At 37.8% G+C, this 17,590-nt stretch overlaps 1 protein-coding gene across 2 annotated transcripts in view; it reads right to left on the bottom strand.

The window, feature by feature from the left end:
• The window catches only part of Ilrun (inflammation and lipid regulator with UBA-like and NBR1-like domains), a 76,098-nt gene that overhangs the window by 13,981 nt on the left and 44,527 nt on the right, over positions 1-17,590 (bottom strand). Inside the window, exon 4 of one of the 2 annotated variants that reach the window (XM_047558067.1) lies at positions 3,435-3,763. In XM_047558067.1, the coding sequence (XP_047414023.1) occupies positions 3,435-3,763 (329 nt within the window). The remainder of the gene's footprint in view (positions 1-3,434; positions 3,764-17,590) is intronic. The other variant, XM_047558069.1, reaches the window with a different exon arrangement.

Raw genomic sequence — 17,590 nt, 5'->3', positions numbered from 1 at the left:
CCCTCGAGCAATTCTTTTCATCCTACCAACCTTAGCAAATTAAAAACTATGGAGGTAGCAGGAAACTACCTGCCTACTAAAACTGTGGTCATGGGCTTCAAGAGTATCATGTTCTTTCCCAGCCTTGATGGAAGGCAGGTGATTTCTATAGAGTAAATCAAGTCTATTGCCAACTCAGTGATCCCTGACATCCCTCCTCCTCATCCAATGAAGATGGCACCTGGGGTAAACTGAAAGCACTTTCCACCACCAAAGCCCAGGGTCCCTTTCTTCTTTTCTACTCATTCATAAATGAAAGGGTGCAATTTATTATAACACCACCCGAGAGTTAAAACTATTTTATCATTATTGAGGAAAAGTCATTACTATTTTAAACACCCAGCAAACAGGAGCTCTGTGAAGAAAGATGTCACAGACAATGCTCAATTTACTTTAGAGTTACTTATCTTATTCGGATTCTGCTTCTTTCCTGCCTCGATGATACTAGTCAACTCAGTTCACGCTGGCCCTCAACACAGCTTCCAGCTCAACGAGAGATCTAGGGCAAGACCAAGTGCACCTACCAGGAAATACCTTGTGGAAATGTGGTACCTTGATTACAATCCCAGCTACGCCTCGCAGAGATTTTGTTTCCTCATCTAAAAATGAGATGATACATGTAAGGCACACAGAGGCATGTCTAGTACTTAACTGTTAAAAACCAACTCCAGTATATACCTGATCTCATCACTTTGTCAAGTATACACTTCAGAACCCAAGCATGCTAGCTTTTAAACCTAACCATGTATTTGCAAGTCAAATATAAATATTTAGGATTATCTCATTTTTAAATCTCACTTTTAGCAAAAATTTAAGACAGATGTCCACTTGTATCCATTTAAATAAAGTACTAATGTTTTTAAAAGCTCTACATAGTTATTTTATTCACTACTCCTCAAAGGGACAACTCCATCCCCCTATACTGGGGATTCCACCCAAGCAAGTGCTCTACCATGGAGCTACATGCCCAACTCTTTTTATTTTTATTTTGAGACAGGGTCTTGCTAAGTTGCCCAGGCTGGCCTCCAACTTGCAGTCCTTCTGCCTTGGTCTCTTGAGTATCTGGAATTACAGGCATGCATCGTTGTATCTATCGCCCATACTCTCATCCACAGGTTCCTTACTTATTCTGCCCTCAGCACTTACAGTGTTCTCCATACCACTGTCCCTGCTGTCTGTCCATCTTTCAAAATCTCACCTCACCTTTGAAAAGCCCTTTTCTTCAACTACACCTCCACTTCATCTGCTTCTCTTACTGCACACCCCCACCATTTTCTTGGCAAACAAATTACATGTTCTCTACTAAACCCATACTTCATCTTGGCTGAATTGTTGTGGCTCTGCATGTTTCATCTCCCCTGCTGTACTGAAAGCTCCTAGTGGACGGGATTACAGTGCACAGATGTGTTAATACTTAATGACTCTCTATACACTAATGACATTCTTAAGGAGTCCTAAAATGTGGAGATGACTCAATTTTAGTCAGAAATACTTTCATAAAACTTTGCCTCATATAAATACTTTTGAAATAAGATCCTGCACAGATTTAAAAAAAGTGGGGGCGAGACCCCAAATACTGACATTTTCAATGCATTCTAGTCAATAGTCTTCTTGGATATTGTCTCTAACAGGAAGCAACTTCTAAATGATATGAGTCCATGAAAACATACCAAGAGCTCATCAATCTCAAGAAATACCTCTCGTCACAGTCCAGTCTTTCCAAAGGAAGCAGTTAGCTGGTGAGGCCTTAATTAAGGCTGGCTGGAAAGACCAGACCATCACAACCTCTGGATGATCATCATGGAGGAGTTGGACAAAAAGCATCAGTCCCCAAAGGAGAGGACACCTACTAGGTTCACAGTGCAGGAGATGAGTGCAGTGCCCTGGCCAGGAAGGCTAGCCCCCTCCTGAGACTACAGTGTGGCCTAGCAAGACAGCTCACAGTTGGGTAAAGGGCTTCCAGTCCAGAGAGCAGAGAAAGGACTGATTTTGCTTCTTTTAGCTTTCATCTTCCCATTAAACTCAGTTGCCTCAGGTTTCTGTTCTAACAAGGCATGCTTAGCCTAGGGCTGTTCATTCACCCTCAGAACAGGCACAGACTCTGGAGGGTTAAATTTAAGAAAGAAAAATTTAAGGACTCTGGAGAATTAGAAGCTTAGAAGAAAATCTTTTATTCATTAGATTGTTAAGATATGAAGTCCTTCCTCAATACAATACTGTCTTGCCAACTTGCTTCTCTTATATCCTGTACAACTAACACGACTGCACAAAATCCTCTGTAATAATCAACTACTCAATCGACATATCAATTCGTTCTGTTACTACTATTTAAAGTTCCTCTTATTAGACCATGTGAAGAAAGAGGACTTACGCCACCAGGTTTCTTAAGTTGTCTCTTGATCTAGACCATATATAAACTAGAAGTCAGAAAAATACCATTTAACAGAGCAACTTGTCCCCAAATAAACAATTTTATTTTAAAATTGAGGATGAATGCCAACATGAAGCAAAAACGGACTTCAGTTTGTGTGACTGTACAGGTAGGGTGCAGGGCTTAAATGGACAGCATTATCCATCAGAGAAGAACGCAAGGAAAGTCTCCCAGTACACCGCCATGTCAACACCTACCACCATGAACTCTCCGCACCAGGATCAACCAACCCAAACCAACACAGGAGCCATCACCACCTTAGCAGAGCATGGGAGGGAAACAAATCAAGAACTCAAACAGCTACAAGGGTGTCTCAGAACAATCAGTATTTAAAATCACTGTTAACAATTCTCTCACTTATTTCCTGCATTTGGAAAGTCAAAATATCACTTGAGCCACTCTGGGTTGTGGTTGAGGAAGTCAATGGGCCATGACAGACTGAAGCAACATCAACAAAATTTGCAAAAAGGGTAAATAAAGTGACAGCCTGACAACAATATTTAGGAAGAAATAATTGAGTTTGTCTTTCTACTTGTGGGGGAGCAATTCTCAATTGTTCCCAAACAATTAGGGACAAATTCCAAATGTGTGTTGTGCTCTAAGCTTAGTATACATTCACACTAGAAGCAAGGCTGGTGATATTTTGACATTTGTTCTTTTTTTTAAATGCTAAAGGTAAAAAAAAAAAGAAAAAAAAAAGAAGTCGGTCTTTCAACACTCAAACCAGAACAGAGAGATGGGAGTAAATTATAAATGTGGATGCAGCAACATCCACAGGACATGGGGTGGGGGGAGGGGAGAAGGGGTAGGCGTTTGTGTTGTTGGTGCTGGCAGGAGAGGTGAGCAGTCTTAAAGAGCCACCTCCACCGCGTGGCAGTCCAGGATTCTAGGTTTGCCAAGAAGGGGTATCACGAATCCCAAGGCCCACCACCTATCCCTTCTCCTCTTCTCCGAGGGCACCTACCTTACTGTAAGTCACTACTGATAAGTTGTTTGCGTGACTGCTGGGGGACAGATTTACAGAGTTCTGTGAGAGTCTATTCTGATCTTGCTCGGTTTGGTCAGGAGCAGGAGCCCATGTGTTTTTGCTGATCGAGTCGAACCCGGAACCCCCAGGGTCTTTTAAGTTGTTTTCATCTGATTGTCGGTTCTTTTGGGGAGAGGCAAACGGGTTGAAGTTTCCTTCTACCTTGCGATGAGGCTGTGTGTTGAACTCCGTTTCAAATGATGACAGCTGCTGCGTTACTCCTAACAGTCCACCCACCTCCACACTGAGAATCACCCAGATGACATCTGAAATGAAAAGGAAACACATCAATGCCAGGCATACCTATGAGACCCAAGGCAGTCATTACCAAGACCCCCAAACATCATCCAAACCACAGAAGAAATCATCATCTATATGCTAGTTTTAAAAGCTTGCTGACAAAGTTGTCAAGAGCATCTGAATTGCCTGCATTTGTTTTTTTGTAATGTTAAGTACAAACTCTGGTACGGGTGTGTGGTGAGACCCATAAAACTCTTATCTGTAAAAAGCTTGGTTCTGATTGCACAACTATTTTTGGAATTCATTACTGCAGAGAACAATGATCGACAGAAACCTAAAAGCTTTTGTTCCTAGAATCAACAGCTTTTCGTAGGTTTAGCTTTATTTTGTACATTTTCAACTCAGAAAATTCAGGGAAGTCAAAATTCTTAAGTCAAAAAAACTTATAATGACTAAAACTGCAACTTATTAACCCCTCTCCGTCTTTTTAGGCCAATTTAGAGTGACCGTATATTGTCCAATTGTCCAAACTAGGACAACTGAGAGTGAAAGGGGGAACTATTAATAATCACACCAGTAAGAGTTGTATAAACCAGCACTAACCTAGCCAAACTGGGACATAATGTGACTCTGGCCATTTTCTCAATCCATGTGATCAAACTACACCAAAAATTTGGTACGCCTCAGACTTTGTAAAGTAATCCAATTCATCACCAACTTTGCTTTTGTGTAACAAGGAAAAAACCTATCTGTACTGAAACGGTAAGATTTTTAAAAACATTATCATAGGACGTTAGGTCAGAATTCAGTTTCTGATTTTCTCAACTGCTGAAGCTAATAATTCCAATTGAAAAATAAAGAAAGTAGCTATTTTCCTTTGATATTCAGCACCTGACATTCAGAACACTGGCCTCTACATTCCTGCTGGACGCTTTTTAAAAAGTAAGCTACCGAAAGGCCAGGAAACTTTTTAGTCGTTGAACCTTGCTGAAAACAACTGTGAAAAACTATATAGGCTCCCAAATAGACACTGAAAGGGTGATACGAAAAGGCAAATATGTTTTGTCAGCTTCCTAAAAATACAGGAATATGTAGGTCTAGAACACACACTAAAAAGGACAGTGATGAAAATTTAAGGAATACCCTCTTAGGTTTATCCTCAATTTTTAATCTGGGTTCTGTTCCAGAAGCAAGAGATCGTAGGATGTTATACAGCCATAAATACTTAAGTCTGGTGATCTGGTACCTGTATTGAGAAATGTTTGTACCAAACAACTTCAAGAAGCCAGACCCTACTAAATGGAGATGCAGTGACATCTGCTGTTCACTTCTGGAATTAGCAACTCTTCAACTCTGAGAAGGGGAAGCTAAAACTACCAGAAGCACCAGCATGACTCAGACATGGTCACTCATTCCAGACACACTTAACATTAAAGAAAATGTAAATCCTCACACAAACTAGTACCATGTTAAAAATCTACTGATCTAGCATTGTACAAGCAGCATGCTATTTCACTTAGAGATCTGGGGCAATGCCAGGAATGGTGGGTCAGAGGACTTATGTTCAAGATTCAGCGTTAATCTCAAGAACCTACATGATAAAGGCCTAAAGAACTACGTGAAGGCAGGCAGCCTGAGGGAGAGTCGCTCCATGCTCTCTCATTCTACACTTCTAGTCAGAGGTATCATATTCTACTGCTCACTTTTCCAACTTCTCGTCTTCTATTCATCTATTTAAAAAAAACCTTTTCTGAGTCTGTAAGTTCAACATATTCTGGACAGGTCATATGCTTCATTCTCTTAGCTCAAGGAACTAAATGCTTATGAGAATGGACAGTCTTCTGAAAGCCATGATCACTGAAGTCTCCTTCGCCTGGCTTAGAGAACTAAAGCTTCTTTAACTCACTGGGTCTTATTACACTTAAGCCACCTCTTTGCCTTGGCCAGTGCACTGCTTCTACATAGCAGCTGTGAAAGGAAGTTCATTTGAGAAGCCACTGGTTTATAAACACCAATTCTGATCCTCTAAAGTTATCACCATCATGGGTCATCATCAACAGGAAAATATGCCTTGTATGTCCTACAATCTCAGCCATGTCAGTACCACTTCTGGAGTATATACACTCCAGAATGTATTCACCTCCTGCATAGGATATGTATTATTTTTAATCAAACAAATAAAAAGGTAAAGATGGCCCGAAATCTTGTTTCAGATGCTGGCCATTCTCAATTTCTGCCTGAATGCCTTGATTACTAGGATGAGAACTGCTAGCCAAATACTTTACTAAACCACAGGCTTTTAAAAAGGAATCAACTAATGAAATTGCTTCAGTTACTGGAGAAAGAATCTGAGGTCAACTGGTAAAAGAGATGAGCCCAGGGTCAGACTTCAATCTAGAAGCAGACAAGACCTCCCAGCTCTTAGAATGACTCTAAAAACACATACTTGTTTGTCCACAATAGGAACTTTGGAGCCCAAGTATCAAGGAAACTATATAGCTACTTACTACTTCCTAGGTCTTAGTATCTTTACTCACAGACATATGACATAATAAGCCAAGGAACAGTCATCAAGAATACAAATAATAAAGAATGTTGGAGAGTATGTGAAGAAAAAGGAACACTTTTACACTGTTGGTTGCAATGTAAATTAGTACAACCACTATGGAAATCAGTATGGAGGTTCCTCAAAAGAGTAGAAACAGAGCTAACTACCATATAACCCAGGTATACCACTCCTCGGTATTTATCCTAAAGAACTGAAGTCATCATAAAATAGGGATACAGGCATATCCATGTTTATAGCAGTCCAATTCACCAGAGCAAACTATGGAACAAGTCTATGAGCAGACACCTGAAATTATGAAATTATGTCATTTGCAGGAAAATGGATGGAACTAGAGACCATTATGTTAAGCAAAATAAGCCAAACTCAGAAGGTAAAGGGTCATGTTTTCTCTCATATGTGGAAGCTAGAGTGGAAAAAGGGAAAGAAAGGGGGAGGGTGGAGAGCTCATGAAAAATCAAAGGGAAACCAGTAGAGGAAAGGGAACAAAATGGAAGGACAGGGAGGGTGGGGGGAGTGCTGAGGAGTGGTATTGACCAAATTATATTGTTAAACTGTGTGCATGTACAGATATGTAAAAACAAATCCCATCATTATGTTCAATTGTAATGCACAATAAAAAATGTGGAAAGAGAAAGAGAAGAAAAAATAAGCCAAAAACACATCCTAAAGAAAAGCAGTGAAGAAGGTAGAAACAAGTAACAAGTGAACAGTCAGAACTTAGTTAGCAAATGGAGAAACAAGATTTTAAAATGTCTAGACTTCAGATATTTTATTACAAACACCTGAGCCAGAACTCTGCAGACAGGAGGGTCTGTGAATATTAAACCATTTAATTCATGTTTTATAGATGACAAACATTATTATTAAAGTATAAACTTCCTTCCATAGAAACATAAAAAAAATTACTAAAGAAAGAACATACCCTTTTTATTTCTTAAGCTTAGACTATCTGAAGTATAGAGTAAAAGGAAAATGTTTTACCTGGAGCTCACATCCCTTTTTTTTTGTACAGGGGATTGAACTCAGGGGCACTAAAGCCACACTGAGCCACATCTCCAGCCCTTTTTATATTTTATTTAGAGACAGGGTCTTGCTACCCCATATATATATATATATATATATATATATATATATATATATATATATTTTTATTTTTTTATTTTATTTTTTTTTTTTTTAAAGAAAGAGGGTTTCATTGAGTTGCTTAAGGTCTCCCTAAGTTGCTGAGGCTGGCTTTGAACTTGAAAATATCCTGCCTCAGACTCCCAAGCTGCTGGGATTAGAGGTGTGCACCATTTCACCCAGCTCCATGTCCATAATCAAAACAAATCACATTGATATACAGAGACATCTCAGATTATAGTAAGAATGTTTTTTAAAATCTGGACGTATCTAAAATTAGACAATAACACACTGGTTAAATCATATCATAATAAGCACCAATAAGCATCTATAATTTGCCTAGTAAAATAAAATTGTTAAAAACCAGTGCAATATCCCCACAACTGGTAAATGTGTTTCTGGTGACAATATGGACCAACAATTCTGAAAACGCTACACATGTAAACTGGGGTTGAACAAAAAAGTAAATGGGTGGAAGATGGGGAAGCAGCTTCTCACTGTTGAAGGGTATGGCAGATGAGCCAAATGGAAGACTTTATAAAACGAACTCTGTGGCCAGGGGCAGTGGCACATAACCTTTAATCCTAGTAACTGGGGAAGTTGAGGTAGGAGGATTGCAAGTTCAAAGCCAGCCTCAGCAAAATTAGTGAGGCCCTAAGCAACTTCGTGAGACCCTATCTCAAAATAAAAAGGACTCAGGATGTGGAATCAGTGATTAAGCACCCCTGGGATAAATCCCCAGGATCAAAAAAATAAATAAATAAAAACAAAGAACTCTATAGTACTGCATTAAAGTCAGATACATCAATATAAACTCATGGTTAGCTTAACATATGTAGAGAAAAAGAAATGCACAACCAATTATCAATATATCCATGATATACAAAGGTAAGTATGCATACATATACTACCTAGCTCTGTTGGCTAACAGGACTGATGAGTAGCAACATCCCTGTAGCAACGATCTTATTCAGTGCCCAGATTTTGGTTTCTAAAACCATTCTCCAATTAAAAACAAGAGCTCCGTGGAAGGCCTGGGGATGGAGCTCAATGTTGTAAAGCATTTGCCCAGCATGTGTGAGGCCCTGGACTCAAAATTTCAACACTGCAAAAAAAGAAAAGAAAAGAAAAACGGAGCTCCTTGGAGAAATGGCTGGTTCTAGGGCTAGGACATGGAAAACAAAATGAATATGAGAACAACACAATAATAAAAAAGGCAGGTCTCAAGGACAAAGTCAACCTGAGAGAGCTCCCTCTGGCTAAAGCTAGAATAATCTGAGCAACAAATAAAATAAAGAACAGTATTATATTAAAACCCAAAATATAAAATAAATGGGTCCACAGTAATATGCATAAACAACTGAACTTATGGGGAAGAGAGTTTTACATAGAACAATTACAAATAACAAGTAGATACTTCCCCTTCCAAGAGGTAGAGTTTAATTCTATACATCACTCACTCTCCAACTTGTGAGTGGACTAGATAGAGTGATGTCCTTCCAAAGAATTGAGCAGGAAAAGGAAAAACAATAACTTTACAGTAGAAAAACCTGGCAACATACTACTTAACTAAGTGATCAAAGTTAACACCAGCAGCGATATTAGATGAATATGAGGTACCCCTTACAGGGGCACATCATCTCTGCAGTATTCTTCCTATAACACATGACATCGGTCAAGTCATGAGGAAAACATCAGACAAGTTCAGATTAAGGCACATTTTGGAGGGTCCCTGCCAGAATCTCTTAAGCAAATTACTATCAAGAATCAAGAAAAATATGGAAGACTGAGAAACTGTCACAGATCAGAGAAGATTGGGAGACATGGCAACTATGTATAATATAATATGGTAGCCCAGACTGGATTCTAGAACAGAAAGATGTCATTAGTAGAAAACCTAGTAAATCCAAGTAAAGTCTGGAGTTTAGTTAATAGTTACATACTAATGCTGATGTTTTTGTTTTAGAAGTATACCAAAGTAACATAAAATGTTAACAATGAGAGAAACTGGGTATATGAGAACTCCGTATGACTTTTATAAATTTTCTGTAACTCTAAAACTATTCCAATATAAAGTCTTATACTAAGCTCACTATTTGTTGTCCTGAATATCAAAAGTTAAGAGTCAATGTTAAAGATGAGATCTGAAGATTAGGTATGTTTAACTTTAGTTGGAGACTATAAACATGATAGCTAATTAAAAGCAAAAAAGACCTCCTTACTAAGATATGTTAACATTTTATGTGGATAATTTAAGTTATAGCTGGGCATGGTGGCACACACTTGTAATCCCAGTGACTCAGGAGGATGGGGCAGAAGGACCACAAGTTCGAGACTAGACTTAGCAATTTAGCAAGGTCCTAAGCAACTTAGAGACACTCTGTCTCAAAATGAAAAATAAAAAAGGGCTGTGGATGTGGTTTAATGATTAAGTACCTTTGGGTTCAATCCCTGGAACTTAAAAAAAAAAAAAAAAAAAAAAAGGTTACAGTGATAAGAGCTTCAGCCTTTGATAAGACTGGACATTATCTTCTCCCCAAATTAACACCTTTGGTTTGGAATAACAACTAGTTTTAAATCAACAAAATTCTATCAGTCTGCTCTGTAGGTGGTCCAACTCCATCAAGATCGTGTAGGCTGTCAAACTCAAAAGACCAAAAGTTGCATGTTTTCTCTCATATATGAAAGCTAGAGAGGAAAAAGGAAAAGAAAAGTGGGCAGGGTGGAAGTCTAGTAAAAACTGAAGGGAGATCAGGAGAGGAAAGGAGAGGGACCAGAGGAAGGGAGGAGGAAGAGGAGGAGGAGGAAAGGGAAAATACTGGGGAATAATATTGGCCATTATATAGTTATACTGTGTGCATGTATAAGTATATAACAACAAATCCTACCAATATGCACATCTATAATGCACCAATAAAAAATATGGTTAAGAAAAGATTATGAAGGCTCTATGTTAAAAACAGATATTCCTCTATCTTCCAAGAATGAAAACAAGTTTCATATATAAAGTCTGAGTTTATAATAACTATAAAATAGAAGAAAACAAAATAAATCTTCAATTCCTTTGTCATTCATTAGTTTCACTGAACCCAGCAGAGCAACAACTCCTGACTCTAAAAACTGGAAATCAAAGGTGAAGAATTAAGCATTTAACCAGCCCTTTTTTTAGAAACTAAAACTCAGTAAGTCACCATTGATGAACTGTCCCCACAAACTAATCGGTATGAAAGAAATCACACCTTTTGTATTCTCTAATTAAATGATTCTAGCAATACTCAACAATGGTTTAAACTATTAAGCAAAAGGCTGGTACTGAGGCTGTTATCACCTGAACCCTCTGATTGACCTTAACATATCATTAAGAACTAAATAATTTTGAATAGTCAAAACAATTCTAAAAGAGAAGACAAAGCCAATCCTGTTTTCACAACTTACTACCAGGCTATAGTAATCAAAACAGTGTGGTATTGTCCAGAAACATAGATATATAGACCAATGGAACAGAACAGAAAGCCTTAAGACAAATCCACCTATTCATAGTTCAAATGATTTAGACAAAGGTGCCAAGACCATTTAATGGCCAAATGACAGTCTTCAAAAAAAGATGCTGGGAAAGCTGGATACTCACATGCAAAAGAACAAAGTTGCATCCTTACCTCTACTATTTACAAAAATTAACTCAAAAAGGACCAAAACCTAATATAAGAGCTAAAACTATAAAATTCTTAGGGAAAAAAGGGGACAGGTGGCTTTGGCAATTATTTCTTTGGAATATGACATCAGAAAGAAGTAAAATTTTATAGGGCTGGGGTCATGGCTCAGTGGTAGAGCACTTGCCTAGCACATGAGGCACTGGGTTTCATCCTCAGCACCACATGGAAATAAATAAAATAAAGGTATTGTGTCCATCTACAACCTCAAATTATAAAACATATTGGATATAAAAGCTAAAACTTTCATGTGGTCAAATAACACAACAGTGAAAAGGTGAACCATGAAATGGGGGGGAAAATGCAAAACATATATCTTATAGGGATAAATATCCAGAATATAAAAAGAACTACAATCAACAACCACAAAAAATGCCTGATTTAAAAGTGGGCCCAGGACTTCAACAGATACTTCTATAAGGATATACAAATGTCTAATAAGCACATGAAAAGATACTCAATACCAATAATCATCAGAGATATACAACTAAAAGCATGATGAGATGCTACTTCTCACACATCAGGATGGCTAGGATCAAAATTAGAAAATACCAGATGTTGATGAGGATGTGGAGAAATTGGAACCCTAATGCACTACTGATGGGAATGTAAAATAGTCTAGGCGTCATGGAAAACAGTATGATTCTTCAAAAAATTAAGAGAGAACTGACATGATCTAGCAACTCCACTCTAGGTATATATTCAGAAGAATGAAAGCAGTCTCAATGAGGTATCTGTACACCCATGTTCATCGCAGCATTATTCACAATAGCCAAAAGATGGAAGCAGCTCAACTGTCCACTGGAAGATGAATGGAAAAATAAAATGTAGTATTTACATACGATGGAATAGTACTCTGCCTTAAAAAGGAAATTCTAATATATGCTACAATATAAACAAACCTTGAAGACCTCATGATAAGTGAAATAAGCCAGTCACAAAAAGATAAATGCTATATTATTCCACTTACATGAGGTACCTAAAGTACCTCAAAATCAAAGAAAGCAGAATGGTGGTTTCCAGAGGCTGAGGACAGGAAGCATGGGAACTGATTACTAATGGGTAGAGAGCTTCAGTTTTGCAAGATTGAAGACTTCTGAGGTGTATGTTGGTGATGGCTGCACAACAACGTGAATGCACTTAGCTCACTGAAATGCACACTTAAAGATGGTTAAGATGATGATAAACATACACTTCACAAAATCAATCAAAATAAACACACCTGAATCCCAGTGACTTTGATAGTGCTGTAAAAGTCAATCAGTAATTTATTATGTGATAGAAGCAGAAATGGAAGTCAGATTTTGTCTTGTTTTTTGTTCCAGGGATTGAACCCCAGAGGTGCCCCACCACCAGGCCATATCCCAGCCCTTTTTATTTTGAGACAGTTTCACTAAATTGCTCAGGGCCTCATTAAGTTGCAGAGGCTGGTTTTGAACTTGCGATCCTCCTGCCTCAGCCTCCTGAGCCACTTGGATTACAGATGTGTGCTACTGCACCTGGCAGAAATTAGGTCTCTTTAATCCTAGTTTTAATGCTTATTATCTTTGACACCTTGTAGCACGCCCATTCAGGTGTAGCTCAGATTTTGTTTGTTTGTTTTGTTACTGGGATTGAACCCAGAGGCATTCGCCACTGAGCCACATTCCTAGCCCTTTTTTAATTTTGAAATAGGGCCTCTCTAAATTGCTGATTTTGAAATAGGGCCTCCAACTTGCAATCCTCCTGCATCGGCCTCCCAAGTCACTGAGACTACAGGGGTATGCTACTGTGCCTGGTCCAGCTCAGTTTTGAGTGTCCCACCTATAGGGACAACTTTTCACCGACAGAAAAGACATAAATATCAACATCCCAATAATATAAACTTCTATGCCTCACTAATAAAGCATAATCAGAGTGCATGCTATCACAACTGCAGGAAAAAAATAGCCTGAGGGGCTGGGATTCTGGTATAGCACTTGCCAGGTACAGATGAGGCACTGGGTTCCATCCTCAGCACAATATTAAAAAAAAATTGATTGATAAAATTGTTATTTTGTTATTTTAAAAATAGCATGAGGGCTGGGGAGATAGCTCAGCTGGTAGAGTGCTTGCCTCGCAAGCACAAGGCCCTGAGTTCGATCCCCAGTACTGCAAAAAAAAAAAAAAAAAAAGAGCATGAAACTACACTTATGAACATAACTAACTTAAAATTCAAAGTATGATTGTTTAAGGATAATGCAAAGAACCAAAATTATGGCTACAGTAAGTACATTAAGAGCCAGTTGTATGCAACACATTAAAACTGGCATTTTAACAATCATTCTGGTATTAATGCTGAAAAGCACTTAAATATAAAATTAGATAAAAGGCTTAACATTTAAATATTGCTCATTTTATATTTACTCCTTCACCTCTTCTGCAGAATTTCTCAACCATAGTGACTGAAGCACATTTGGTATGTCTTGATATCTACAGTATTTTCATCAAAAAGCAATTCAAAATAAAATATGCAAACAAGTACTCCAAGTTAAGTAATTCAACAACCAGAAAGTCAACTACTGGACTCACCAACCAATTTACCTAATTCAATCTTTTAAATGTCCATTTAAAAAAGTCTCCAAAATCTTCCTCTCGTCCATGTCTTTCTAAGGTAAAACTTAACTTTACAGAGCTAGTGTGTTTGTCTTGAATACTTAACAGCAAAATAGTAAGATACCACCACTACTTGCCTTTTTCAAGAAATTCACACACTACCTTGGACATAACTATGGACAAAAAGTATAAAACATATTGTTGCTGTTCCTCTTTTCCTTCTGACATTCCCACTGTGCACACATGATACCTTTTACAGTTGGGTCACAAGACTTGGATATTCTGTTCCAATTTTTTGAAATCTTTTTGTTTTTCAGTTTTGAAATTTCTTTTCATATATATTCTCAAGCTCAGAGATTCTTTCCTCAGCTGTGTCCAGTCTACTTAGGAGCCCATAAAGGCATTCTTCATTTCTGTAGAGTTGTTGTTGTTTTATCGTTAGTATTTCTTTTTCATTCATTCTTAGAATTTCCATCTCTGTTTACATTATCAATCTATCTCACATGTTCTTTTTCTATTACTAAGGTAGCATGCTATTTATAGTTTTTTAAAAATTCCTACTCTAATCATTCTGACATTTCTACCAAAATGACTCTGTTTCTGATGCCCTTCAATCTCTTCAAACTGTGTTTTATTGCCTTTTAGAATGTCTTGCTGAAAGGCAGACATGAAGTACTGGGTTAAAAGGAACTGCAGTAGCCTGGAGTGGTGTTACACACCTAAAATTCCAGCTACTCGGGAGGCCAAGGCAGGAGGATTGCAAGTTGAGGCCAGGCTGGTCTCAAAATCAAGTGGGAACAAGAGACACTAGGTAAAGTTCAGTGGTAAAGTGCCCCTGGGTTCAATCCCCAGTGAGGGTGGGGAGACAACTAGGCGGGGGTCTGCAGCAAAGAAGCCTTTGGTTATGAAATAGAGTAAGGTGTGAGGAGAAAGGTAACATTCCACAGTCCTACAATTAGGTCTCAGTCTTTGGTAAGTCTGTACTGTACTCCTGGACTATGAACTTCACCTATGTTGCTCAATTTCTTCCCCTTAAATGGGATAGATGGCAAAAAAAAAAAAAAAAAAAAAAGTCACAAGTGGGTATTTCCCTTTCCCCAGGTCAGTTAGGCTACGGGAGGACAGCTTCTCCTGAGGGCAAGCCTTGCTAAAAAGAACATGATGCTCTGGTGTTACCTTTCCCCTCCCTTTGCCAGGAGCATTAGAAAAATTTTCTCCAATATTCACTGTGAGAACCTGGAAGAACCCCGAAAGGCAAAATTCACAAAAGCTGGGTGGCCCCTGACGATTAGATTCACATGGGAGTTTTTCTCTCTCAGGTTTGTCTACGCTGAGCCTGCCAAACTGTCGGTTACAGTTTAAGCTGCTCTACCTCACCAGGTTACTGTGAAGGTGTCTGCTTATAGGTATCTCTAATAAGTTGTGACTCCATAGCTGATTACCCAACTTGTGGTGCTGTGACTTGCCCTGTGATCTCACTTCTCTGTTGGATCTAAGAATTAATGATTTTTCAGTTTTTTAGTCTTTCATTTATTAGGACTGAGTGGCAACTTCTAAGCTACTAACATGCTGAAGAGGAAATCAGAAGCTAGAAAGCATTTTTTAAACCAAAGGTACTGTCAAATACTATTTCCTATTATTTCAGCACATACACTTCAGAGGTCTCCCTTACCTGTTAGTCTTTAGTTATTTTTATGTGGTGCCGAAGATCGAATCCAGAGACACACTTGAAACAAGAGCTCTACCACTGAGCTACAGCCCCAGCCCTACCTGTGTGGTCTTAACCTCTCTCTTCCTTCCAACATCTACTGACACCCATTTTAACAAATGGTGCAGTAATATACTGAAAGGGTTAAAAAACACCTTTTATCACCTTCAAATGCCTAAGAATAACTCCAAACATAACAGCCTCTTTAGGCCTTTAAGAAGCGAATATCTGTGAGCATAGGCATATTACGAAAAAAATTCTTGGCCCATTTCCATTAAATACCTGTAGCTTCACCTGTTAATCTGGACAACCTAAACTGTTCTCCACTACACAAATTTCTTTCTTTTGATTGGGAATCAATAAGTATCTGATTCTTGGCAGATTTATTTATAAGTTCCAGTATTCTTTTTACTGACTTTGATATCCCTGTCACACTATCCCACCAAAGGAATTAATTTCTTAGATTTTATCTAAGTAGCAGATATAGTAGCATATATAAGTAGCAGATATAGCAAATAGTATTATTAGCAAATTCTAGTACTTGGTGTATGTTAGGTGTCTGTAAGGAGCTTATACATGTCCTTATGAAGGTAATGTTAACTACATTTTATAGATGAGGAAACTGAATACCAGAGAAAATAAGTGATTTGCCTGAGATCTAGTAAAAGTTATGGACTAGCTACTCACTTTTTTTTTTTTTTTCTTTTTCAGTGCTGGGGATTGAACCCAGGGCCTTGTGCTTGCAAGGCAAGCACTCTACCAACTGAGCTATCTCCACAGTCCTACTGCTACTCACTTTTTATATACACATCAGAAATTCAAACAAAACTCTTTTCAGAAAGTAGTTTTCAGAACTCGGATCCTCCCCTCCCAAATTAGTTACAGTGAGATGATGGCAATATATCAAGTTGCACTCAATACCTTTCTTGTTTTATAACTTGGGATTTTTGCATCCTCTCTCAAGTTCCCACCAAAATCCCAAAGAAATAGATCACTGGGATATCTTGGATAGAAAAACCTTAAGGAAGTCCATATAAGACAACTTAACAATTGGGAAGGGATTCCTACACCCAGGGTCATGACACAGTCAGGTCTTTTAGTAACAACCACCAACACCCTAACACTTATTCAATTCTTTCAATACAGGGCATTGTTCTAAAAGCAAAAACTAATCAAGAAAAAGCCCAAGTAGTTATATTATAATCAGACAAAATGGACTTCAGAGCCAAGAAAATTATTTGGAAAAAAGAGGGCTATCACATAATAATAAATAGGTCATTCACCTAGAGGACAGAGCAATCCTAAATGTGTGTGTATACCTAACAAAAGAGTTTCAAAATACAAAACAGCAAAAAGAGAAATAGACAAATCCATAACTGTATTTGGGTGCTTTAACTCAGCCTTCTCAGGTATACACAGAACATAGGGATAAAAAATATATATACACAGAACTGCTAGGGATAAAAAAGGGGGGGGGGTAAAAAAATGATATAAAGGAATTGAACAACAGTAGTGACCAACTAAATCTAACTGGTATTTTAGAACACTCCATTCAAAAGTAGCAAAATACACATGCTTTTGAAGTACATATGAAATATTCACCAAAAACAGACAATACCCTGAGTCACAAATACCTTAACAAATGAAATTAAAAAAATAAAGTCTACAAATTAAGTTTTCTGACCACAATGCAATTAAACTAGAAACCACTAAAAAAAATTTAAAAAAAAAAATTGAAAGCTTTCTAAGTTTGCAAAGTACACAACATACTTTTATATAATCCATGAGTCAAGTAGGAAGTCTCTAGGGAAGTTAGAAAATAATTTTGAGTTGCATGAACATAAAAACACAGTATTTCAAAAGTTGTAGGGTGCAGCTAAAAGCAACCATAAAGGAAGATTCATAGTACTAAAAACATCTGTATTATAAAAGAAGGCTCAAATCAATTACCTCATGATTCCACCAAAGAAAATGAACAAAATAAGCCTAAAGCAAGCATAAGGAAAAAAATGATAAAATTAAGAGAAGTTCATAAAACTGGAAACACAATAGATAAAAATCAATGAAATGAAAAGCTGGTTATTTGAAAAGACCAATAAAATGAAGAAATGTATCAAGAGAAAGGAAAAAAAGAAGACACAAAATATCAAGAATTTAAAGAGAATATCAC

The sequence above is a fragment of the Sciurus carolinensis genome, chromosome 7, assembly GCF_902686445.1.
Source record: "Sciurus carolinensis chromosome 7, mSciCar1.2, whole genome shotgun sequence".
NCBI lineage: Eukaryota > Metazoa > Chordata > Mammalia > Rodentia > Sciuridae > Sciurus > Sciurus carolinensis.
Note: the sequence above shows the minus strand (reverse complement) of the source record. Positions and strands in the feature narration are given on the sequence as shown.